We start from the raw sequence: 25,931 nt of genomic DNA on the forward strand, positions 1-25,931 counted from the left end.
CACTTTAACCGAATCAAACAAAACTGGTGTCAAATGTTAGTGCTACATTTGTGCAGCAGAAATTTTCGTTTGTGCCGCTATCATTTTTAATATATTCATACTTTTTTCAAGAGGTCATCAGAGTTCATTTCTTCCAAAGTACAATGTGTTTGTTAGCTCCCCCTGGTGATCAAACCAGGGAAATGTCACTAGGTTTGTTTTTTACCAATTCATCCTAAACACCTTTAACCTATGTAAACACCTGTACATACCTTAAAAATAATAGCGTCACAAACGAAAATTTTTGCTGCCCAAACCAGCACAAACGTAGCACTAATGTTTGACACCAGTTTTGTTTGATTCGGTTAAAATGGGGGGGCTGCTTGAGCTTTTGACCTTTCATTTTTTGTTCATTTATTCAAAACAAAAGCAGCACAAACAAAAATTTGAGCAGCACAAACTTAGCAGAATTGTTCGGCACCAGTTTGGTTTGGGCAATGTGGGGGGGCTGATTGACCTCTGATAACTTTCATTCATATCTTAAAAACGATAGCGGCACAAACGAAAATTTCTGCTGCACAAACCAGCACAAACGTAGCACAAACGTTTGGCACCAATTTTGTTTGATTCGAACAAGGTGGGAGGGCCAACTTCACTCAGGTCACAAGAATACCTTGTCACCCTCCTGTCTTGGGAATACATAAACACTTCACGTATTTCCTATAACAATATCTTTTATACTGCAAGCAGGAATTAATGTATAAGCAGTTGCGTAACAACCGCCGTAGCAGCCATAGCGGTTGCTACGGGGCCCGGGATGGACGGCGGAGAATTTATCAGTGAGTGCCGTTATCCCAGGCCCTCTCTCCCTGATGACCGATACAGCACAGGAACAGGCACCCTGTTCCCCACACTGTAATGGGGCCACGCCTGCTGTGCTGATCATTAACGCCCACCTGTACGGACCGCCGCCCCACTCTCCCGCCCGCCCACAAACTTTGTCCGCCGTCGGAACAGAATCCTGCCCTCCCTCGCGGTCGACGGTGCAGCCAGCGCTCTTCAGCAATTCAATCCGCCTGCAGCCCGCCCTCTCATCAGCCTGATGAAAGAACTACCTGGAATACTCCCTACCCCAACACAACTGCCGTTGGTCGCTACGGATCCCCAAACTCCCGCCCATCCAAGTCAGCCGTCAATCCCCTGCACGGCCGATCAAAACACCAAGTAACTTTTTGTAAATCTATATCTATCTATTTTGTGTGATCTACAGGCAGTCCCCGGGTTACGTACAAGATAGGGACTGTCGGTTTGTACTTAAGTCGATTTTGTATGTAAGTCAGATCTAAGATCGCGGTCCCGTTATAACAGTGGCTTTTAAAGCGCATAAAGAACAAGCCGCTGGTATCATGCGACTCCGCCCTTAGTTACCCCCCCCCCCTCCGCTTGCATCACTAAGATCGTGGTCCCCTTAGCGCTTCCATACACATAAAGAACAAGCCGCTGGAATAACGTGACCGCGATCTTAGTGATGCAAGCGGAGGGGGAGGTAACTAAGGACATAGTCGCATGATACCAGCGGCTTGTTCTTTATGCGCAAGGAAGTGCTTTACAAGCCGCCGGTATCGCGCCACAGTGTCCTTAGTTACCTCCCCCTCTGCTTTCATCACTAAGGAGGAGGCGGCGGCACACACAAGAGCAGGATAAGTGCTACTACGATCCGAGGAACGGGTCAACCCTAGATACCAACGGGGTCCTCGGCCACGCATGCGCGGGCGAGGACCCCGTTCAAAACTAGGGGTTGTTTGTAACTCGAATCGTTGTAAGTCGGGGACTTCCAGTATATGTATATATGCCTTTATGTATGTGCATATATATACCTGTATGTATGTGGGTATATATGCCTGTATGTGTATGTATATGCTGTATATACTGTATTTATGTGGATTTCTGAATGGCCCCCCCTTCCCCTTCAGAAATATACACATATTTGTACAGACATGATTATAAAATCACATGCATTTACGCAGTCATATATACACACATTTATATACTATACACACACTGGTGCACATTTAATAAGGGTTGTGCGCCACTTTTCTGTCGGACTTTGCACATTCTTTCAGTGCAAATTGTTTCCACAGGTATTTAATAAGTGTCTGCACCACATTTGAGTTGCATGCGACCCTTTTTGTGGCGCGGTCTTCATGCGCACAAATTTCTACACGAAAGGGGTGCTCAGTCATAGAGTTCAAAAGAATGGTGTTGCATGTCCCATGTTAAAGGTGCACCAAAAAAAAGTGGTGCATTCTGTCAGGGCAGTGCAGTGGGTGCCAGATTCATGAAGAACGGGCGCCAGAAATCCTCAATCTGGGGCCCCCTGCACATAGTACACACTGCACTGTTCTTAGTAAATGTGCCCCAGTGTGTATAGTATATAAATGTGTGTATATATGACTGCGTAAATGCATGTCATTTTATAATCATGTCTGTACAAATATGTATATATTTTTGAAGGGGAAGGGGGTCCTATGCAGAAATCCGCTATGGGGCCCAAGCTCTCCTACTGATGCCCCTGTGTATAAGGTCATACTGTACTTTTTACATCCAGGGGCGGATTAAGGGGTTTTCCCTGTATAAAAGTGTTGTTATTATGTGACGTTTTGTGTGGCTGTGATAAAATGATGACATTTATATTATCCAGAGATAATGTGCCACGTCCGCTCCTCCGCCCGTATCCGTTACTACACACAAAGCTCTCCATGATCTACTTTCCACGGACGGATTCCAACCTGCGTCACTCATCTCTCAACTGCGCATGTCAACACTGACAGATGAGGGGTGGAGCTTAGCGCGGAAGTCTGGCAGTGTTACTAACGGAGCCCGGAAGAGTACGTGACGTGATTACGTCACCGACCATAATATCCAGAGCAATCATGGCTGCCAGGAGAGGTGGGAGACGAGTGGGTCATTTGGGGGTGGGCTGCTGCAATGGCGGTGTCCAGCTTTGTATGGCAAGTTTTCCTATAGCAGTGTGTATGTAATGGTGCCGCAGCCCTGTAACCTGATCTATGCTGGTGCTGCCTTCAGGACTATAGTTTCTACTTCGTATGGGGAGGGGGTTGTGTAGTAATTGTATATGAGAAGCTCACTGCCAGCTTTATGTAGTGCTGCATTATAATGTATAGCCCAGGACCCTGATGTATAACTGCTAATAGTAAGGAATCCCCCACGCCATGCTCCTTCCCCCTGTATGTCGCCTGCTTAGTTTGGTTTTTATTCCACTGAAGAAATTCCTGGATCCCAGTCCCTATTACCAATATGCATACATTAACGACATGCATAGATAGGGGTCTCCCCTCTTATTACTGACATCCATACATGGGGGTCTCCCATCTTATTACCAACATGCATACATGGGGGTCTCCCATCTTATTACCAACATGCATAGATAGGGGTCTCCTCTCTTATTACCGACATGCATACATGGGGGTCTCCCGTCTTATTACTGACATCCATACATGGGGGTCTCCCATCTTATTACTGACATCCATACATGGGGGTCTCCCGTCTTATTACCAACATGCATAGATAGGGGTCTCCTCTCTTATTACCGACATGCATACATGGGGGTCTCCCGTCTTATTACCAACATGCATACATGGGGGTCTCCTCTTATTACCGACATGCATACATAGGGGTCTCCCCTCTTATTACCGACATGCATACATGGGGGTCTCCCATCTTATTACCGACATGCATACATGGGGGTCTCCTGTCTTATTACCGACATGCATACATGGGGGTCTCCCCTCTCATTACCGACATGCATAGATAGGGGTCTGCTCTCTTATTACCGACATGCATACATGGGGGTCTCCCCTCTCATTACCGACATGCATAGATAGGGGTCTGCTCTCTTATTACCGACATGCATACACGGGGGTCTCCCCTCTCATTACCGACATGCATAGATAGGGGTCTGCTCTCTTATTACCGACATGCATACATGGGGATCTGTAGTTCAGCCACAGTGATCTTGGGGTTCTTCTTTACTTCTCTCTCCAAGGCTCTTCTCGACCAATTCCTCAGTCTGGCTGGATAGCCAGGTCGAGAAAGAGTTGTGGTCGTCCCAAACTTTTCCATTTAAGGCTTATGGAGGCCACTGTGCTCTTAAATTTTGCAGAAATTCTTTAGTGAGCCTTATTTGGATCTGTGCCTTGCAACATTTCAGTCTCTGAGCTCCTTAGTCAGTTCCTTAGACCTCCATGATTCTCATGTGCTCTGACATGCACTGTGAGGTGTTATGTAGACCGGTGTGTGCCTTTTCTAATCAAGTTTAATAGTTTAAACACAGCTGGAGTCCAATAAAGGAGTATAACCACCTCAAGGAGGATCAGAAGGGAATGGACAGCATGTGAGTTAAATATGAGTGTCACAGCAAATGGTCTGATTACTTATGACCATGTGATTATTCAGTTTTTCTTTTTTAATACATTAGCAAGAATAAACACATTTCTGGTTTGTTTCTGTCAAAAAGTGCAGAGTGTAGATTTGATGTTACCAATTGGCTGCAATGAAACAAAGAGTGAAATATTTTAAAGAGGTCTGAATACTTTCGGTACTTACTGTACATAGGTGGTCACCTGTGCTGAGAGCTGCGCTCAGCAATTTCTGACTCTTTTTAATCTTGAATAGAGCATCAGGGCGTGTGTCCATGCTGCTTCATTCAATTAATGATAACTGGACCCATATTGTCGGATCAGAGCAGGTCACAGCAGTTGAACACCAATCAGATGTTATTCTCTATGTTGATAGGGGGGCAGCATGCAAAGTTGGTTTAGCCTCTGTTATTATTGTTAAAGGAAATCTACCACTTGTGGGGTAGTAAGTAAACCAAATGGGGCAGTTTTTTTAAAGTGCCCTAAGGTTAGACAGTGTAGAGGTAGACTAGATCTAGTCTTATTCTGCATCAGATTCATATAAGTTTCTGATGCTGGATGATAAATCTGTCCTAGTATAAGACTGTCTAGTCCTACTCTGAATCTCCTATTAGTTGGCTTACTTTACACCAGAAATTTAGGACAAAATTCTGTCGGGTCAGGAGTATTTCTGGTGCACGGACCTTTTTGGTGCAAGGCCACGCCCCCTTTTTATGCCCCTTTTCTGGAGCTAGTTGTAGGAGAGCCAAAAAAACTTTATAAATGTGGTACAAACCACAACAGAATTCTGTTGTAGACAGATTAATGAATCCCCCCCAATATATTTACATTGGTGTCTTCTTCCAGATCCCAAGACACATATCTTCATTAGGCTGGACCCCCCAAGATTCCAGTGGAAAAAAGACTTAAAAAGATGCTGCATTGGGCTCTCTGTGTACATCAGACAGGGGCTCTCGGCTAATAATTATGCACCCCTCCTACGTGACATCACCAGGCTCCAGTAGGGGAGAGGAAGGTAACTATTGCACTGGAGATATGCCTAATTATTCGAGAGCACCTATGTGAAGTACACAGTTTGCCCTGGGCTAAGTAGAATCTTTTTGTTCCCAAATCCCAGTGTTTAAAGTTTAATGTTGATATGTTCCAGGATCTGGAAGAAGATGCCGACAGGTAAGTATATTTAGTTTAAATGGCTACTACGCAAGTGGTAGATTTCTTTTAAGTGATAATTTTTTGGTAATTGGAAAACTTTAATCTTTAATCAGTACTGTGTTAACAGCAGCCAGGTGATACATATGATTAAATGTAGTTCCTTACATTTCTATTTATCAGAATAAGCACAGTGTAAAGCACTATTCCCTGTCTAGCATTCTCAGCAGCTTCTAATAGCTCTACCGCTACAAGTTTGCAGTTGCTGAATAAAGCTGAGCGGACTTGATGTGTACAGTGCTAGAGTACAGGTATTCATGTGAGCAATGTCCCAGTGATCTATCATTTGTTAAGACCAGGAAAAAAAATCCTGGAACACGCAGCACTGTTATTTTTGTGAAGACATTAATGGTAACTTATATGTTACATATTTTACTTTACTTTAAAAGAGCCCAGCAGTGATGATGAATCCTATGAAGTATTGGACATAACAGAATATGCCAGACGTCACCACTGGTGGAGTCGAGTATTTGGCCGTAATTCTGGCCCATTGACAGAAAAGTATTCTGTAGCTACACAGATTGTCATGGGTGGAGTGACAGGCTGGTAAGATATTTGTTTTGTCATGTGCATTTTTTAATTTTTGTTTTATCTCTTGTTTAAATACAAAAAAAACATCTACCGCTTGCAGCTTTGGATATGATGACTTTGAGGGCATTTACTAGGTGATACCTGAGCCAATCCCTGTTCATTGCAGTCATACGTGAGGCCAGGAATTGACACTGACATCATGAGCACAATGTAAAAAAAAATATTAAGGTTTCTTCTCTGAGAGACAACCCCCCTCCTCTAAATCTCAAAGATACCCCTTTAAGACTTCTTGCTAGTTAAGGTCCTGAAAGATGGAATGTTGTACTCCACGTAGAATCACATTGGCATAAAGAAAATCTACCTACAAATTTCATCATAATAAACCAGGAACAATTGGTCATAGATCCAGGCAAGTGACTGTGGTAATCTTATATTTGTTATCCATGGCCACCTTCCTATTAAAATCAACTTTTATAATTATGCTAATAAGCCTGAAGGGCGAATGGGGCAGTTCTCTTAGCCCTTCCTGGCTTCAGATTCACAGGCTGTTATAGTGTGCCAGGCGCATGGTATCCCATCCACCTCACCCACTGAAATTTCCTGTACTGCTGTGAAATAACATCAAACAGAAGGAGTAGTGAGTTTCTGACGGGGAGGGGGATACAATCTAACTACCTGTGAATCTGCTGCACGGAGGGCCTCTATGAACCACCCCAGTAGCCCTTCAGGCTCATTGGCATAGTTTTAATATTTGATTTTAGAAGGAAGGAGGCCATGGATAAGATATATGAGAAGATTACCACAGTTACCGTGCCTGGATATATGAGTAGGTGTCCCTGGTTTATCCATGCTTGATTGTGATGGTAGATTTTCTACTTTTCTTAGTAGATCCGGTGGTTGAATCCTGATGTCTACATAATCTTTTTCCATGTTTTAATATTTCTTGGAAAGTTGCCTTTAGGTTTTTGAACTATTTTATTTATATGCATATTATCTGTAGAAGCTACTTGGGGCACGGTGTAGCCTCTGTGAGCTCCCGGGGCTTAGGCAACTCCTCCCCCAAGTAGCCCTGCAGATCCACCTCCTTTCTTGTCAATGCCGCTTGTGAATTAAGGTCTTTTTGAAGGCTTCCCATACGCAACATATCTGACCATTGTCTATCCTGACACCTTATACAGCTGCATTGTTATGATTAAAGGACATCTACCATAAGATTACCTGATGCTAGATGTCTATTACGTAGTTTCCCGTCCCGTCCCCATGTGTCCCAAGCTTCATTTCGTATATCTTTGCATGGCCGCATTTCTGTAAAAAATAAGTTTATAAGATAAGCAAATTAGCCATGCAAGGATATAAGAAATAAACCACACGGGGATAGGACGTGGAGGTACGTAATAGTCATCTACATCAGGTAATCTGATGGTATATGTCCTTTAAAGCCTCTGCTAGAGTCACCTTTGTAACTGTAACTACAGCATCTAGTGTGCACTGAATCTAATAAATAAACCTAGCTTTCATTTAACCACATTGATATATTGATTATTTGTTCTTTCTTGCATTCAGGTGTGCAGGATTTTTATTTCAGAAAGTTGGGAAGCTGGCAGCGACTGCAGTTGGTGGCGGATTTCTTCTGCTTCAGGTAATACAGTATGCAGCAAATTACAAATATTGGCTCAGATCAAGATAGAATATTACATACAGCTTTGAGGACCTGGTATTAAAATGACGGAAATAGAGCTGCTTCAGACCAAGTTCATCAATCCAACTTTTAAAAAAAAATTTTTTGCCTTTCAAAAGCCATGTTTTATTTTACTAGTCCTAGTCCTCCTTTTTGAAATCCACGAAAGGCACAGTTTTGGGGTGCATTTACACGTTACATGTTTACAGTGTTCACAGTGTGTTTATATAATGTAACAAATGAGTTAACAACATGTTTAAGTAAACATGCTTCATATGCAATATCAACACAATGTCTACAGAGTGTAAACAGGACTGCGTTGTTAACAAACACAACATGTGAATACACTCTTGGGGTACATAGATTTTGTTGATGAACTTTTATTAAGTGGGAGGGAATTCAGAAAAATGTGATTCTGATGCTTATTTGCCATTTTTAATTTACAGCGTTAATTAAGCTATAAATAACACAGTAAATTTGTTCTCTTGGCCAGTACATTTCTGAAGAGAGACCAAATTTGTAAATTTTTTTAAAAAAAGGTTTTTAGAGGAAAATGGCTTAGGGATGGTCTAATTACTGTGTACAAATACATGAATATATATAGTACAGATATCTTTGTAATGAGATTTTATTTTTGATAAACATCCACAGTAAAAATGTGTTAACCATGGTCATAGAGCATGGTACTATAAGAACAGTGAGACTACAGAACTCACTGCCGCAGGATTTTGTGATGAGCCTTACTTTGTTTCATTGATGTTCTTTGCATAGGAAATTTTGCCTTCTGTTGGATCCGTAGAGTAGGATATATAATCCTCCTCTACGGATCCAACAGAAGGCAAAATTTCCTATGGACCTTTTGGAAATGTGTTTTCTTTTAACCTTATCAAGTTTTTCTGTTCGGCTTTATTTTATATCAACTAGCATCTCATGTTAGACATGTTTGGTGCCTACTCCTACAAGTTTATCATACCACATTCATTTCTGCCTTGGCTAAAGGAAAATGCAACAATTACTGCACGAAAGTACCTTTTATTTACAGGTGTAGACCTTCAACAGTAGAGGAAGTAGTAACATAAAAAGAAGACAGTATGGCTACATCCAAAATAGTAGGTCTGAAGCAGATACCTTTTTGCATTGTTTTTGTAGTTGCTACCATTGGTCCTAGGGGTTTTTATCACATGAGTGTACAGTAGCATCAACTTATAATTTAGTTTTAATCTTATTGATTTTCTTAAAGAACCCTTAAACCTCAGTTGCTATTTTGATTCCCCCCTCCCTGAATATATTTGCCGTTCAGCAGGATCTTTCTCTGCCTTAGGAGAATCTCAATACAAGTCCGATAGTTGGCCAAACCACACTGCCGATTTTCCTGAATGTTTCTGCAATGTACACAGGTTGCAGTTCTATACCACTGCAATCACTTGATCTTCAAAAACAGAGCTCACTGTTCTGGGTCTGATCCTATATCTGCTTGAAAAACTAGACCATGAATAGAAGATAAAAAATCGTCCCACTAGGGCACTCCTTTGAGTGGAAATTTCTTCAGAGACCACATACAGTCCGTGGTTTTTGTAAGAACCTTTATCCACCTCGGATAACCATCCAGAGTACAAGCCACCATCCAGGAATCCACACACCATTTTCAACTTTGGGCGCTATCTTCCATTATAGCGTCAGGAATTTAATAATTATAGTGGCACATCTTATGTGCTACCACACTGACCCCAATTTTATGATAAAAATTCATATGCTATAAATTTATATGTATTGAATTCTTATAATCCAATAAAATATATCTACTGTATATACTGTACAAGCCTGTATATAAGCCAAGGCCCCTTATTTTACCACAAAAAAATGGGAAAACTTATTGACTGAAGTATAAACCTCAAGTGGAAAATGCATTGGTCACAGCCTCCCCCAGATATAGCCTGCCAGTCCCCTGTGTATAGCCAGCCAGCCAGTCCCCTGTGTATAGCCAGCCAGCCAGCCAGTCCCCTGTGTATAGCCAGCCAGCCAGCCAGTCCCCTGTGTATAGCCAGCCAGCCAGCCAGTCCCCTGTGTATAGCCAGCCAGCCAGCCAGTCCCCTGTGTATAGCCAGCCAGCCGGTCCCCTGTGTATAGCCAGCCAGCCGGTCCCCTGTGTATAGCCAGCCAGCCGTTCCCCTGTGTATAGCCAGCCAGCCGGTCGTTCCCTTGTATATAACCACCTCCGCACGCGCCGTGCACCATTCCTCCTCCTTCTAGCACAACGCACCTACAAGTGTGGTTGGGTGGGGGGAACAAGACAATGGGGGCTTAACGCAAGGAAAAAATGGCACAGTGGGGGGTGGACGTGATTGTGCAACAGTACCTGCTTGACAGATCATGCGGATCTCTCTAACACCACCAAATGCAGAATGGTGACGTGAACAGCAGCAGATCTCTCCTGACTTGCGTCACTGTAACTGGCCAGTTTGCATTGACTGACCAGTTTCAGCGATGGACATAGCAGGACCAATCTAATGGGACCTGTGATGTCAGCAGGTGGGTGTCTCCTTGTGATCCCCACCCACCCCTTTCAATAATCGCAAGACAGGATGACATCACAGAAGCAAGAAGCAAAAGCTTATATCCAATATATCAGACGCTGAGCGCTAATTCACTGCACTCAGTGTCTGATATATCGAACGTGGGGCGCTGAGGAGTTAATTGGAGCCTTCCATGTTGTGGTTTGCTGGCATTTTGGTAATCTGCATGTGTCGAGGCAAGGTACTCTTCAATAGATGTAATATCTTTAGCCAATATGGATACTGTGTTTTGTTGGATCCAAGTTTGCAGATATTATTCCAATAGAAAGTATGAAATAACTTTGTGAAAGAAGTCACCTGCTGTTGTTCTCTGTTGTCATATAATGAATATCTTATAGCATCTATATTTAATAAGAACTTCTACTAGACCGGTTTCGAAGCGTACTGCTTCTTCAAAAGCATATATATGTGTCTTCCTATGAAAACATGTCCTGGAATTATTAACCCCTTACCAACATGTGACGTACTATTACGTCACTTGCCCGCTGCAGGGCTATGGAGAGGGTTCACGGGCTAGTTCCTCTCCATCCAATGTGGGCGTTTGCAGCTTATTGCAACAAACATCCACAGCTAACACCCCCCGGTCGGTGCTGGCACTGGTCGTGGGTGTTAACCCTGTAAATCTTGGATACGATCGCCACCAACCATGGTGTAATCAGGGGTGGCGATCAGTTGCCATGACAGCCTCAGGTCGTACCCAAGGCTGTCTGGTTTTAACCAATTCATTACAATGTGCGATTTGCCCAGTAGTCTCTGCATTTAATTTACATATTACTAAAATAAAAGTTTTTAACAGGTTAGTTTCCAGGATTATTAAATTACATATTAGACCAGAGGCAGGCAGGAGGAATCTGGTATCAGATCTACTTCCTCATGGTAGGTTTCCTTTAAGGGGTTAAAGTTTCTGTTATATTTGGTCACCTATGAATGGATCTGTTGTTGTGGAATAGGAGAGAGCTTAAATGATTTGTATTGCCTTTATTTTCTCTTTCTAGATTGCAAGCCATGGGGGTTATATACAAATAGATTGGAAGCGAGTTGAAAATGATGTAAACAAAGCAAAGAAAAAGATAAAAAAACAAGCAAATAAGTCTGTGCCAGAAATAAACAATTTAATTGAGGAGGTAAGGAGATTGTTATAGAACTTGATGTGTTTGTTGTGTATCTGCTCTACACGACCAACCCGGCAAAATGCCCCTATTGTGTTATAAAGGGGAGTGTTTTTGAATAGTTTGTAAGGAGCTACTGATCAATAGGTTAACCCCTTTACAAATGCCATACGGCTATATACAGGCGATCCCCTACTTAAGAACACTCGACTTACATACGACCCCTAGTTACAAACGGACCACTGGATATTGGTCATTTGTTGTACTTTAGTCCTAGACTACAATAAACAGCTGTAACAGTTATCACAGGTGTCTGTAATGAAGCTTTATTGTTATTCCTGGTTCTTATGACAACCCAACATTTTTAAAATCCAATTGTCACAGAGACCCCAAAAGTTCTGGCTGGGATTACAATGATAAAATATACAGTTCCGACTTACATACAAATTCAACTTAAGAACAAACCTACAGACCCTATCTTGTATGTAACCCGGGGACTGCCTGTATATGTCCTATGTGCACATACCCCGTGCAAAAAGGATGTTTAGAAATATCATGACAGTGGTCACCTTCAAAGGCCTATATCTCCTGAAGCCTGGAATCACAATCTAAGTGTCATATTAAACAGGAGAATCTCTCGTTTAAGAAGATTTCTGGTGTATGGATGCTTCACAAAACCAGAGATATCCACCCTTAAAGTTGTACTTAAAAATTTGATTTTTATGTACACCTTTTTATTTATTTGTAACTTTAAGAGTGGATACCTCCATTTCTGTGAAGCACCCATGCACAATATCAATACAATAAATACAATGATCAGAACTATCACTGATAATGGTATTCAAATTTTAGAAAGGAAGAAAATGATTGAGATGTGGTACATGGGTGCTGTGATCGGTGAAGTGCTTTGTTGCAGACAAAGTTGACACCTTGAGAATTCTCCTTAATCCTAATGCTGCTGCCTATGCATTCATTCATTGGGATCATGGAACAACAATAATCTGACTAGGTGTCACTGCAGCTCATTTTGTTTACTTGTAAAATAGGGAGAGCAGAACAAATTATCGATTAAGTTGATTACAGGTAAAGTAGAATTTTTCTGGGTTTATCTTTGGTCATTTTACAGGCTAATTATGATATATTCCCCAAATTAGTGGACTAGTAGAAGGGTACTTGGTTAAAAATTTTTTTTTTTTTTTTTGCTTTCATTTAATTCAAAATATATTTTTCCTGTGAATGTTGTTGGTTATTTAGTTATCATTTTTTCTTTTTTTATACCTTGCAGTCACAAGATTTCATCAAGAAGAACATTGTAGTTTCTGGAGGATTTATTGGAGGATTCTTACTGGGCCTTGCCTCTTAGGAAGCCACAAAGAAGTGGACAATGAGAAGTGTTACATGCTGAAAATGGACTGGGAGTAGAGAGTCTGCTAACAACTATGCCTTGTTCTGTTTATTTTCTGTTGGGTGGTTTTCTAGTAAATGCTCACCTATACAGAGCTCTTTCAGAGAGATCATGGCGTAGTCTGCCCAAACATCTCCAGACTGAACTTTACGAACGTTACACTAGAAAGTGGTTTCTTGCGTTTCTTTTCATCTACAGACAATAGTTCACTTGTTCCATGTTTTATCATGAATGTCACCATGATAGGTCTAAAAAGTTCATGTTCACATTCATAACTCCCCTTTTTATATTTATTTAACTGTGTGTCTTTTTTTTTTTTTTTTCTTTCCTTGATAGTGCCAAACTGTGTACTGTAACTGGCAGTCAGAGCCTATTGGTAAATGTTACTCTTATGGGAAAAAGAAAAAAAAATATTATACTGTGCAATAGATTATTATCAAGAATTAGTATATAAGTCGCAACAATAAAACTGAAACTTAAACTTTAGCTTTGTGTGTGTGTGTGTGTTTTTTTTTTTTTATGATATTGTGTAATACGTACAAGTACAGGTAATCCCGAATTTACGCCGTTTCTGGCTTACGAACAACCCCTATTTTACAAAAGGCAGTTTTACCAGAACAACCACGGAGCAAGAAGAGTCGACATGTAATCTTTGGCTGGGGAGATCCCGGTAGTGCAGATTCTCCTTGGTATCCTCCTGCAAGCTGCTGCTATCTGACATTGTGGGTAACCAAGGACTCCGCGTCATCTCATGGCTGCCTTTCTCCACACTTTCTGTGCATGGACAAGTAGTAGCAGCAGACCGCTCAAGTGCGGGGTTGCTTGCTGCAGCCAGCAAGATGAGGCAGAGGAGGGTGGCTTAATTTGAACAATCGAACAGTCCCTATCTTGTACCTAATCAGGGCAGTCATTCTCTTTTTTTATCTGATTGTTTATTTTTTGACACAATGAAACAGATTATCAGTTAATTCCTCATAGACTTCAATACGGTTTTATTGCAGTATATGGTAGGAACGAACAGACCCCCTAGGTTTAATGTACCCTTGGTGGTCTGCTAATACAGTAAAAAATAAGATTATAATGGCGGAGGGTGAGAAAATAAGATTATATCAGACTCGGGGTGGGAGGAAATGCTGAGGGAGAAAAGGGGGAGGATGAGACAATGTAACAGTCTTTGAAGCTCCAGCACAGAAGGTCTCTGGAAATACCACCAGAGCCCTCGAGCCTCTGGTAAAGCTGTATTTTATATATTTTTTTTGCTTATAACAACCAAGTGTTTTCTTTCAAGAGTACAATAGACGAAAAACTGAAACTTGTGCTGTGAATAGGTGCTATAAGAAAGTGTTGTAGGGAAACACAATTAGCTGTCAGCATACTGGTGACATTGTTAAATAAAGTTACAAAGAAGAAAAAAAAACATGAATTGGAGAGTCACTAGGAAACCAGAGAAACAATGCTGTCTCCATGGTAGCAGCAGCTCTGTGACTTCCACCATAGACATTGCTGCTGCTAACAGAGACAGCCGAGGCTACAGATCATCATGGCTCTGCCATTCTTACCAGGAAACTCCTTTAACCGCAACGTAAGTAGAAATTCATGCGTTACACTTTAATTTGTCTGTATAAGAAACTTTTTAGTGTTTGTTATACAGATAGGACCTCACAAATGACCTCACTTCTGAGTATACAGTTCCTTATAGTCCCTGGATGTGGCCTTTTCATACATTTTAGCAATCTGAGATTTTACAGCAATAAAGAATTCAGTGTCAGATGCTGGTGAAATCATGCTGTCTCATAAATGATTGTTAAATATAGACCGTATGACGTTTAACTCCAGTAGGACAAGATCGAGAGATGACACAGTAACACAAACCTTAGACTATAACACATATGTTCGACTATAACACATGTTCGAAAATCAAACCAAACCCCAGTTAGATGGTATTGACTCGATGTTTTATTATTGTTTCTGTTCTTTTAGATAAAGCAGTTAAATTGACACGATGTGTGATGAGAAATTGTAAAACATAAAATGACAATGCAATGTTTTCTGCTATTCTGATTCTGCAATAAAAAAAAGTTTAAAAAAAAAATATAGACCGTATACACACAGGATGGATGAGTGTAACCCATAAGGGCTTATTTACATGCACGACAATGTCCGTCATGTGCTCTCCAAGCACCCAAACACTGGTGGTGCATGCTGTGCTGCTGTAATGGCAATGATCACTGCCCCCCTGAGCTGTCATTGCTGGGCATTGATCAACTGCATGGCAGAAGGCATCCCTACTGGCACTATTGTAGTATTGCATTATATTGTATGTGTGATCAGACCCCTTATCCATCAAACAACCTAGCGGACCTAAAATATATTAAAAAAAGATGATAAATGTAAAAATTTGAATAATCCCTAAAATGCACATAAAAATAAACAAAAAAATCATAAATATAATTTTCCAAAAAAATACCCAGCTGATAAAGATACAAAAATAATTACCCTTTTCATGGATAAAAAATGAAAAGCGATGAAAGTCATATAGGTCCCAAATTGGTATCAATGAATACTTCAGCTTCCACATTTCTGTTCACATGGAATGAAAAATGATATATGTTATCAGATTATGGCTATTCAAAGATACTTTTTTAGAGGGGCTCTGCTGTGGACATTCCTTAACCTCTTAGCGGTCAGCTAAGCAGGCTCCTGCGATTCACGCTCAGCGCTGTACTAGTACGACGCTGAGCCAATGCCGATTCGGCTCTGCACTGGAGCTGAGTTGGCATCGAGAGTCGTGGAGTGTCAGCGGTAATCTACTGCTCACATCTCTGGGTAACACCAGCGGTCTGACTGCATCATTTAAACTCTCTTCTGGGGTCTCTTCTGGGGTCCCAATCAAGACCCCAGAGCTGCCTGAGGCAGTGCCTTTAAGATGACGTCTGTGAAAACCCGTAGAATAAAAGTAAATAAACATTGAACCCGCACGATGAACGCTGTAAAAAAAAAAACTCACATTAGGGTTTTATTTGGCAAATTTAGTAAAACATAAGGAAAAATATTCAAGTCTGGTATCCCTGTAATTGTATTGACCCACAGAATAGAGATTATTAGGCTATACGGCTATATTTTTATTTTTACTGTTTTTCAGACTCCCTAGGGTACTTTAACCCTAGGTTGTCTGTACGATCCTATCATATACTGCCATACTACTGTGTAGCAGTATATGTTGGTTTTACTCCCCTTTCATTACAATGTGCTGATAGCACATTGTAATGAATAGGTTAACCTTCAGAAGACCTGAGGCTACCATGGCGATGGATCGCCGCTCCCCGATGACGTCACGGAAAGATGGTGGCGCCCATGTGGTGGGAAAATGCTGATCACTGCAATATGCAGCAAAGACTTACCGGCTATGGAGAGGGCTCATACTACGTCACATGTCGGTAAGGGGTTAAATCGGATTGATCTTCATTGATTTTACATTTTCTGTAAAAAACAGAACAATACAAATAACACCCCATTTGGGGAAAACATCTCTTCCCACACCGTCAACCTTCCCGGTTCCAGCCTATGATAGCATCCACCATCTAAAATTCTAGGATAGGTCTTGTCCACCAAATCCTGTCTTATGGCATAACATAGGCCATGCCCCAGTATTTCAGCCCCCATTCAAACATACATAGTTAATCATACCCCGACACTCGTGCCCCCCAATCTAATCCTTCCTCTCAGTAATGCTTGTGATGCCAATCCTGATGTATCCAGCCACTCACTCCACATTTTTTTACATTTATCATGCTTCCCCCTATTTTGGAACACTGCACGTTTGTTTAGCAACAACCCATTCGCTTTGGTAAGGAGTTCTGCCTTGGTGGGTGACACAGCTTGTATCCAGTGGACCGCTACTATCTTTCGCACTACCAATAAAAGATGACCAACAGCTGTTTTTCCCCTCTTAGTCAATTGCACTTCCTCCATGTATCCCAGCACACGTAGCAGTATGTTCCTAGACAATTGTGTAGAAAAAACCTTATCCTAGCACTCCTGACCAAAAGGAGGACAGGCCAGTGCAGGTCCACAACATATGAGCCATATCTGCAGGAGCTTCCCACACTTTGGGCAGGTTGCTGTGTGGCACTGCTGTGGACATTCCATTAAAGGGGGCTCTGCTGTGGACATTTCTTTAAAAGGGGGCTCTGCTGTGGACATTTCTTTAAAGGGGGGCTCTGCTGTGGACATTTCTTTTGTTAGAGTAGCAGCTGCATTTCCCTCCATAGGCTTATACTCGAGTCAATAACATTTCCCAATCTTTTTTTTGTGTGGTAAAATGAGGTGCCTTGGCTTATTCATGAGTATTTACAGTATGCAATTTTTTTTTCCTCATAGTGAAAAGGCCAAAGGCAAGGGACATTATGGGTGGGTGTGGGAGGCTATAGGAAAAGTGATACTGTCTTTGATAGACAGCACTATCATGTGGGGGCATTTTACAGCGGGGGCTGTTTATGGGGTTAGATATGGTGTATTTGCAGGTGGGACAAGCTTTTTTTTTCTAAGGAAACATGGTAAGTGGGTTACCCAACCCTGGAAAAATAATTTGGGTGCAGTCAGTCCCCGGATACAAAAAGTTTGGAGACCACTCCTATAGATGCTTTAATGATCAGCTGTTGATAATTGATAATCCTTGTTCCCATGAAAGCACAACATTTTAAAAATCCAATTGTAACAGAGTCTGCAATCTAAATTATTAAATATACCCGTTCCGACTTATATACATCCAGAGGATTCACACTTCGAGGGCAATTTATCAAACGCTCCCGCAATAGAGGCCACACCCCCTCTGTTCCACTGTATCCGGCAGGTGGTCGTGCCATGTCCGACCTAACGTAGTTTTGTGCAAAAATCTATAAGCAACGTTTTTAAAAAGACTCCACCTGCTCCTCTGGGTCCTCTCCACAATCACATGGCGTTGTATAATAAACACACATTTCTGAGCACACAGAAAACTGGTGAAGAAGCAATGATAAATTTCCCCCTTCAAGTCTCATATTGCATTTACCTCTTAATGTTTGGTCCTGTCACACCTCACTGCTGTGTGCAATCTTCTTGTGCCACTTACTTTAGCACGTGGCGAAGATCACTGCTAGCTCTCGGTGGTCATGGTGCGGTGAGCATATGCAGGAAATTTATCAGAAGTATCTGAGACAAGACTGCTTACTAGTTACAGATGACAAATCAGAGCTCATCTTTCATTTTACTACAGCTGTTTATAAAGTGAAAGCTGAAGTCTGATTGGTTGCCATCTGCAACTAGAACTGATCTGGTCTTAGATACTTCTGATAAATCTCCCCCCATTGTCTCACTATACCCGGACCTAGCAAGGCAGCTATTCAGCTCCTATGGAGAAGGCAAAGGCGGCAGCGCTCACCCCTCCCGCCTGCAACCGCCGAAACAGGCCACAAGTATCCCCCTGTTTACTACCCATTGTAAGTACATGGTTGTATGTTTGAGGGTAGAGAGAAAAGGGGGAGTGAGACGAATAGTCCGGTCACATGACATATCCCACGTGGGGAATCCCGGAAGGGGCGGGGCCTCAGTCCGTTCTTTGGACGAATAGGCTGAGCGCCCACCGGGACCCACAGAAACGTGGAGGATGCGTCACTACATGACAGGTGCAGCGACCTAACACATGGAGGTAAGCCCAGCTGTTTGTGACTATGTAGGCGGATCGCCTCCTAGAGTTTAGGGTGCCATTAGCCTGTTATCGGACTACTGAGCAGTAAGACACGCCTTATAGAGGCGGAGTTACTGCATATGTTAGCACTTAAAACCCCACGGCTTTTAGTCACTTCACAATTGGGGCCGGAAGAAGCGCAGTCCAGCGCGAAACGGCCGTCGCCCTCTTTTGGGTATTCAGCTCCCACTCCCTCCCTTGCACTTTATGTTTGTGAGTATTAATAGTTGATGCAATAAAAGAAGAATTTTAGCCACATCGACAACCTGGTGAGTGCCATCCTTATTTTCAACTTCTGCACCTCTTGTATATTGGACCTTTCTCTCTCAACTAGAGTATTAGATGTTTACCTCCGTATGTATGGAACCCATATACTCCTAAGCACGTGGACTGTACCCTTTTTTCTTGTGATTAATAAGTAGTGCCATCATTGCTTTTGTACAGTATCGCTGTATGTTTGAGGCCTTACAATGCACCCTGCTCAGGCTGCTTTTACTGCTAATCAGGTGCATGGGCCCCAATGTCTATGTTCTGAATTCTCTGTTGCATCCACTTATATGCATACCCTCATTCACCATTCCCTCCCTCACAGCATTAACACCAGATTCTGGTTAAACATACCAATTGTGGCCCTCACACTTTGAAATACACACTTTTACTCATTTTACAATTACAGAGGTTTTCCCATTTCAGCAAATTGATGTTAATGTTTTTATGATTAAAAGTTATACAATTTTCTAATGTAATTACTGTATCAATTCCTCACAGTTTTCTAGATCTCTGCTTCCAGTAGATAGAAATCTGACCATGGTCACACAGGTGCGCAGCACGTTATAACCCACAGCTCTGATTACTCTGTGTTATAACGAGCTGTGCACTGTGTGACCATGGTGAGATTTCTATCTACTGGAAGTAACATAGAAGCTTTCTAGAGAATGACAGCAAGCAGAGATCTAGAAAACAGTGAGGGTGCCACAAAATTAGGAGGATGAGGGAGCCCACAAGATGGGCTGGGAGTGGGAGATGAGGAGTCACAATATAAAGGGGTATGCGGGCCCACAAGATGAAAGGGTTTGAGGGGCCATCGTGTAAGGGGCTATGAGGGCCCACAAGATCAGGGTGTATAAAGGGCCACAAGATGAGGGGCCACAGTATAAGGAGGTGTGAGGGGGCCACAAGATGAGGGATATGAGGGCTTACAATTTAAGGGGGAAACGTGGCCACAGTATGAGGGGCAGATAAAAGGGTCCATAAGATGAGGGGAGATGAGAGGCCACAATATGAAGGGTAGATGAGAGAGGCTGCATTATGAGGGGGGAGATAAAAGGGTCCATAAGATGAGGAGAAATAATTGAAAACAATATGAGAGGGAGATGGAAACCACAATATAAGGAGGTATGAAAGGTCACAAAAAGAAGGGGAAATGAGAGGCAACAATATGAGGAGAAGATGAGAGGGGCCACAATATGTTGGGTAATGAGGGGCCACTTTATGAGTAGTAGATTAGAAGGGTCACAATATGAGGAGGAGATGAGGGGCCATAATATGAGGAGGAGATGAGGGGAGCCACACTATGAGGGGGAAATAAGGGTCCACAATATGTGAGAGAGATGAGAGGCCACAATATGAGGGAGAGATGAGAGGGGCAACAATATGAGGGGCCAATGAATAGTTATTGTGATATCACAATGTGGCTTTTGATGAAATAATGTGCAACTTAATATCATATATAGGTTAATTGTCATGGAGCAATGTGACATCGAAATTGGACTTTTTATGAAAGCCTTTACTGCCCAATCGTTACAAAATGCTAGGAATGTTGAGCTAATGTTGTGTTGAGTATTCTTGTGCCTTTATGTACCCTTTTTCTTACCTGCTCTTCTGACCACAGTATACAAAGCCTAAGGGTGTGTTCACACGTGGCATTAACACATAAGTTTTGTAAACGCAATGTTGATGGCAATGTAATCAGGCAAATCTCCTTTTCTCAGCTGCTGTGATGCGCTTGAAATGTATGCGTTAACGCCACGTGTGAACACACCCTATCTTTTGAGGGGAAACATCCAGCAGATCTTTACACTTGATGGCAATTTTCTATTTGCCTCATAATATCTTGCATGTACTTTCTTCTGATGTCGTGTTTTGATGTTTTAGCCAGTTCTATGGGTGACCACATAGCTATATAAAGCACTGGGGACAAGATTAAACAAAGTTGTAGTGTAAAAAATTAAAAACAGTAGACTTACAGTTACTAGGTAATTAAGAAACACTGGCACACTACAGACACAGGCGCTTACTGTTGAGCAGCAACATGCTTCTACACTCTTCTCTGCAATGTATATAGGAAACAAAATAAGCTCTGGATCCTAGGGGAGGGGGTTAAATAGTAGTGCTGACTGTGTTTTATTGATTAGGTGAGGCAGCAGAGCTGAGAGTGTGTTATTGTGTCTTATATCCATCTCATGATCTGTCTCATCTCTCTTTTTGTGTCAGATGCTAGTAGACTGTTATAAAGCTAGATGAAAGTGCAGATAAACCCTGATACTCTAGCACATTGTCAGATTTTTATAGCAACCATGAAGTGTACGTGCAGCTAGTGCCAGCTGTCATGATAAGGGGTAGTGGATCAACTGTATCACCGCAAGTGATGAGGTAAGCCAACATCTGGGAGCAGAGTTTAAGTGGTTTTCTCCAGAGCCCGCCGCAAAGCAGGTTGGACTTGCTGCGGCGTGGTACCACCAGGACGTTCCACAGGTGCGACTTTGCTCGCAGTGGTTTGCTAAGCAAGGTACAGATCGCAGTCAGATACAAGGCAGAAGGTCAGAGCTGGCAGCAGAGGTGCAAAGTCAGGACCGGAAACAGAACCGGGGTCACAACAGGAAATCACTATAAACGCACAGGAAATAGAGAACAATAAACAATTTTTTTTAGCTTTCTATGTGCATAACTGTATGAGGGCTTGTTTTCTGCATAACAAATTGTACTTCATAGTAATGGTATTTAATATTCCATGATATGTACTGGGAAACTGGAAAAAGATATCAAATGCAGTAAAATTGAAACAAAAACACATTTGCACAATTTATTTTGGGCACTGTTTCTACGGCACAGTTTTCAAATGTGTGCTCCAAATGACAACTCTCCTTTATTCTTTAGATCAGTATGATCATGGAGATTCCGAATATTAATAGGATTTATTATATTTCAGTAGATTTAAAACAAAGAATAAACGATACTCTAGAACCATATGGTTATAAATCCCATAATTTTTTATGTGTAATTTGTATTTCCAGCTGGGGAAAGAGAAGTTTCATAAGTCACAACATTTTGGGTACTCTAATGATGTCTCCATGTTGCTGGGTGAAGACAAGCCAGGAATTGGAGGAGAACTGCTTCCAGGACAAAAGATAAAGTCTAAATTCAGTGTCTTCCCCCGAGGAGTGGGCAGTGATGCGCCATCTTGGGTAGCTTTTGACAAACAGGTTTGTATGAGCATTTTCCTTTTATGTAAGGCATCTACATGTTTTAGTGGTTTACATTTTATGCTACTTTCTAATATGTCGTATGTCTTATTCTCTATAAGTCAGAATCTAAACTATTTCATGGTATCTGTTTTCTGGTAAACAAATAATTTATGCTGTTTTCAGCAATAGCATAGATTCAGTCTCAATAAAGGGATATTTCCAGTTCAGCAAAAAAATATTATTGTTTGTATAATGAAAAGATAAACAGTTTCCCAATATACTTTCTGTATCAATTCCTTGCAGTTTTCTAGATCTCTGCTTGCTGTCAATATATAGAAAGATTCTATGTTTACCTCTAGTGGACAGAAATATAACCACGGTCACACAGTTGCACGGCTTGTTAGTATCATGCAGAGTAATAAGTTCTGTGTGTTATAACAAGCCGCACACCGGTGTGACCATGGTCAGATTTCTGTCCACTAGAAGTTAACATAGAAGCTTTCTATAGATTGACAGCAAGCAGAGATCTAGAAAACCATGAGAAATTGATACACTAAGTATATTGAAAAAAATTTATAATTTTTCATCATGAAAACAATAACATTAATTTGCCAAAATGAGAATACCCTTTTAAGTCTACGCGCTGGACTACAGTGTCCATATTATGACATTCTGTGTTAAGCATCTTATTAAAGGGAACCTGTCATGAGAAATCGGCCTAATAAATCACTACCAGCATGTTGTCAAGCAGCTGAGCAGTTTCTAGATAATGTTTCTTTTATGGCCTGGTATGGTGGACATCATACAGAAATTGTAAATTGGCTTTATGAAGTCAAGGAGGTGGAGATTTTAACACTGACGTCAAACTCTCACTGCCTCAGAGCTCCCCCTCCAGTGTAATTGATGGTCCTGCGTGCAGGGACATCATTGAATAGATAGTGGTAGGGAGAGATTTAATTTAGTATTAAAATCTCTGCCTCCCTGAGTTTTAACCACCAATTAACATCTCACTTCAAAGTTGATTCCCTGGATGGTGCCACCAAGCTGGGTCATGAAAGAAACATGATCAAGAAGCTTTAATGCAAGTTTCCGTTTATTTTAAAAACCTGACATCTGACCTTTAAAAACTGATTCTCAGTGGCGGACTGTCAGGCCCCAGTGCAAAATGTGTGCAAGTCCCCCAAGTTGCGTACAACATAGTTTATTTAGGTGTGTTCTTAAGTTGAATTTGTATGCAAGACGGATTTTTTTTCTGTCCCTGTGTCATGGGAACAAGAATTATCAATAAAACTTCATTACAGACAACTTACAGATGATAATTGCAGCCCGGGAGTAAAGGAAAGCATCCAGAAAACTTCCCCAGTTGGCAGTGAGGTCTGTGTGTAACTAGGGGTTATCTGTAAGTTGGGTGTTCTTAAGTCAGGGACTGTCTGTATATTGTTTATTGTACTAGTCTTATCATATTGGAATTGTACACTATGTGGGCCTCTTAGGCCTCATGGACTTGGTTTGCGACTGCACTCTTTGCTCCCCCTCAAGCCACACCCCTGCTGATTCTTATGCCTGAACTTGATCAATAATTGTCTCCTACAGGCCCTGACCTCTGATCCCTGTGTGTCTTAGCTGATTCTAACCTGCTGACTCTTATACTTCACTCTAACTCAAACAACACATTAACTCTGGCACTTGCTTTGACATCTGACTCTTGGTCCTGACAATATACTTAAATGTTAGATTCTGACTTGTGACTCTCATACCAGACTCTACTGCATAACTCAAACTTCTTATATATACACATTTAAATAAAATTTCCAACTCTGGTACACAATCCTGGCAAATTACTCTGCACCTGATCTTGACACCTTATCGTGACAACTGACTCTAATGCCTGATCCTGACATCTGAGACTCAACATGACTTTTACACTTGGCTCTTATAGCTGACCCAGATTCAATGGACTTGATGGAAACACGTTACAACGACATGTGATCCAGGGAACCCCTGGATTGTCTTTGAAAATGCAACAGAGCCTCATACTTGACCCCAAACCATGACATGTCATAATGGGAAGTTTTAGTTACCTTTTTTAATTCTGATGTCTGACTCATACTTAACACCAACACCTATTAATGGACGTTGTATTAAAAGAATTGTCTGCAAATTTTTAACTCTAAGATCTAATCCCGACACATGAAACATATGATCATATCAAATGACTCTCATACCTGACCCTCAATTCTCATAACTGACAAATGATTTTATATAACCTCCTATTTTACCTGATTTCAGGTGTTATCATTTGAAGCATATTTTGAAGAGGAAGTTCATCAGAGAAGGGAAGAAGTTTATCGTATTCGGCATTGTAAAATATATTTCTACCTTGAAGATGACACAATTCAAGTAGTGGAACCTGAAATAAAAAACAGTGGAATTCCCCAGGGTTTGTATCACACTTTAAAAAAAAACTGGACTCAAGGTACTTGGTTCACATAAACCAGACCAAGTCAGAAACTCAAACACTGTATGGCAATGCAGTTTTAACCTGTTGCACCAAGGAGGCTTTGCTTCATAACGGAATTCCTGTAATTTACTGCATGGGCTTCTAAGTTACAAAAACTTCTGTAGGAATTACTGCATAGGTTCTATCCCCCACAGCACAACTAGTAGGGACCACAACAAGGAAGCACATTAGAAACTTTAGTTTATTTAGGGGAAATTGTGACAGGGCAGAGGAGGTTTAGGTAATCATACCAATAGTAATACCATTCCGTTTTTGAATAACAAATAATAGTAATAGTCCATTAATAAATTATAGCTACAAAAGATTTTGCTATTTAAAAATGAGACGTGTCCCACAAAAACAATGCCTCATCCAGAAACAACAAAAAAGCTGTAGAAGATTAACAATTAGTAACCCTTTCACACGAACGTATGATTTCTCCAGTCCTGTTTTTCTGTGCCATATGAATCTGTATATACGTGACATCTTTTATCCGTGTGTGCATGTATGTCAATGTATCCGTATTGTATATGTATAATATATGGTGCGTTGGCAAATGATGGATGGTTGATGGATGGCTGACTATTGGCTGGCTGACAGGATGCACCTCCCACTGGTTCTGGGTTCCCTGGATACTGCACGTATACACGGCAGAATATGGCGCACAACTGTATGCAACACATATTTTAAACATTCTCATAGACTTCTATGAGGTGTACAGAATGAAGAAAATAGGCCATGCTTTATATGTTTTTACATCTCGCTCACAGTACGGTACTATTGGCAATACGGCCATGTAAATGGATGGCCGTATTGCCCATTGAAATGAATGTGGCTGTATAGCATGGGTATGTAGCATATAGCCATTTTCTTGCGACTATAGAGGCCTAAAGATCTACAGTTCCCATGAACCTGATTGAAAAACTAGGAATATGCCGTACTTTACAGCCTTATTTAATTAACTTAATTTTAATTGTTTCATTTTACATTCATCGTGTTTTCGTGGTATGGTAGTATTTACACACATCTTCAGTGCTCACTGTTATAGAAATAATTTCAATGGCTTCTGTTTATATTCAGGGACTATAATCAGACGTCATCGTATTCCCCTTCCACCCCCAAATGATGACCAATTTTACACCGTGGATCATTTCAACATCAACAAAGATATTGTGTTTTATTCAAAAATTTTCAAGATTGTAAACTGTGATGAATTTACTAGAAACTTCCTACGGAAACTTGGAGTCAGAATTAATCCACCAGGGTCAATTCCGGCAGATCCTTACTCTACTACGCGCAAACAGGTAAAATCATTGTCT

At 41.3% G+C, this 25,931-nt stretch overlaps 2 protein-coding genes across 2 annotated transcripts in view; both read left to right on the top strand.

Moving 5' to 3' along the window:
- Positions 1 to 1,048: 1,048 nt before the first annotated feature.
- On the top strand, positions 1,049 to 13,409 carry FUNDC1 (FUN14 domain containing 1). Its single transcript, XM_072137768.1, has 6 exons — positions 1,049 to 1,203; positions 2,681 to 2,928; positions 6,017 to 6,173; positions 7,722 to 7,797; positions 11,405 to 11,533; positions 12,804 to 13,409. The coding sequence occupies exons 2-6, from the start codon at positions 2,913 to 2,915 to the stop codon at positions 12,879 to 12,881; spliced, it is 456 nt and encodes a 151-aa protein (XP_071993869.1). The 5' UTR covers positions 1,049 to 1,203; positions 2,681 to 2,912; the 3' UTR covers positions 12,882 to 13,409.
- A 959-nt stretch (positions 13,410 to 14,368) lies between these two features.
- Positions 14,369 to 25,931, top strand: part of EFHC2 (EF-hand domain containing 2) — a 49,189-nt gene continuing 37,626 nt past the window's right edge. Inside the window, exons 1-4 of the mRNA XM_072137769.1 lie at positions 14,369 to 14,505; positions 21,942 to 22,130; positions 24,402 to 24,552; positions 25,693 to 25,916. Of these exons, the coding sequence (XP_071993870.1) occupies positions 14,464 to 14,505; positions 21,942 to 22,130; positions 24,402 to 24,552; positions 25,693 to 25,916 (606 nt within the window). The 5' untranslated portion in view covers positions 14,369 to 14,463. The remainder of the gene's footprint in view (positions 14,506 to 21,941; positions 22,131 to 24,401; positions 24,553 to 25,692; positions 25,917 to 25,931) is intronic.

This window comes from Engystomops pustulosus, chromosome 2 (assembly GCF_040894005.1).
Source record: "Engystomops pustulosus chromosome 2, aEngPut4.maternal, whole genome shotgun sequence".
Classification (NCBI taxonomy): domain Eukaryota; kingdom Metazoa; phylum Chordata; class Amphibia; order Anura; family Leptodactylidae; genus Engystomops; species Engystomops pustulosus.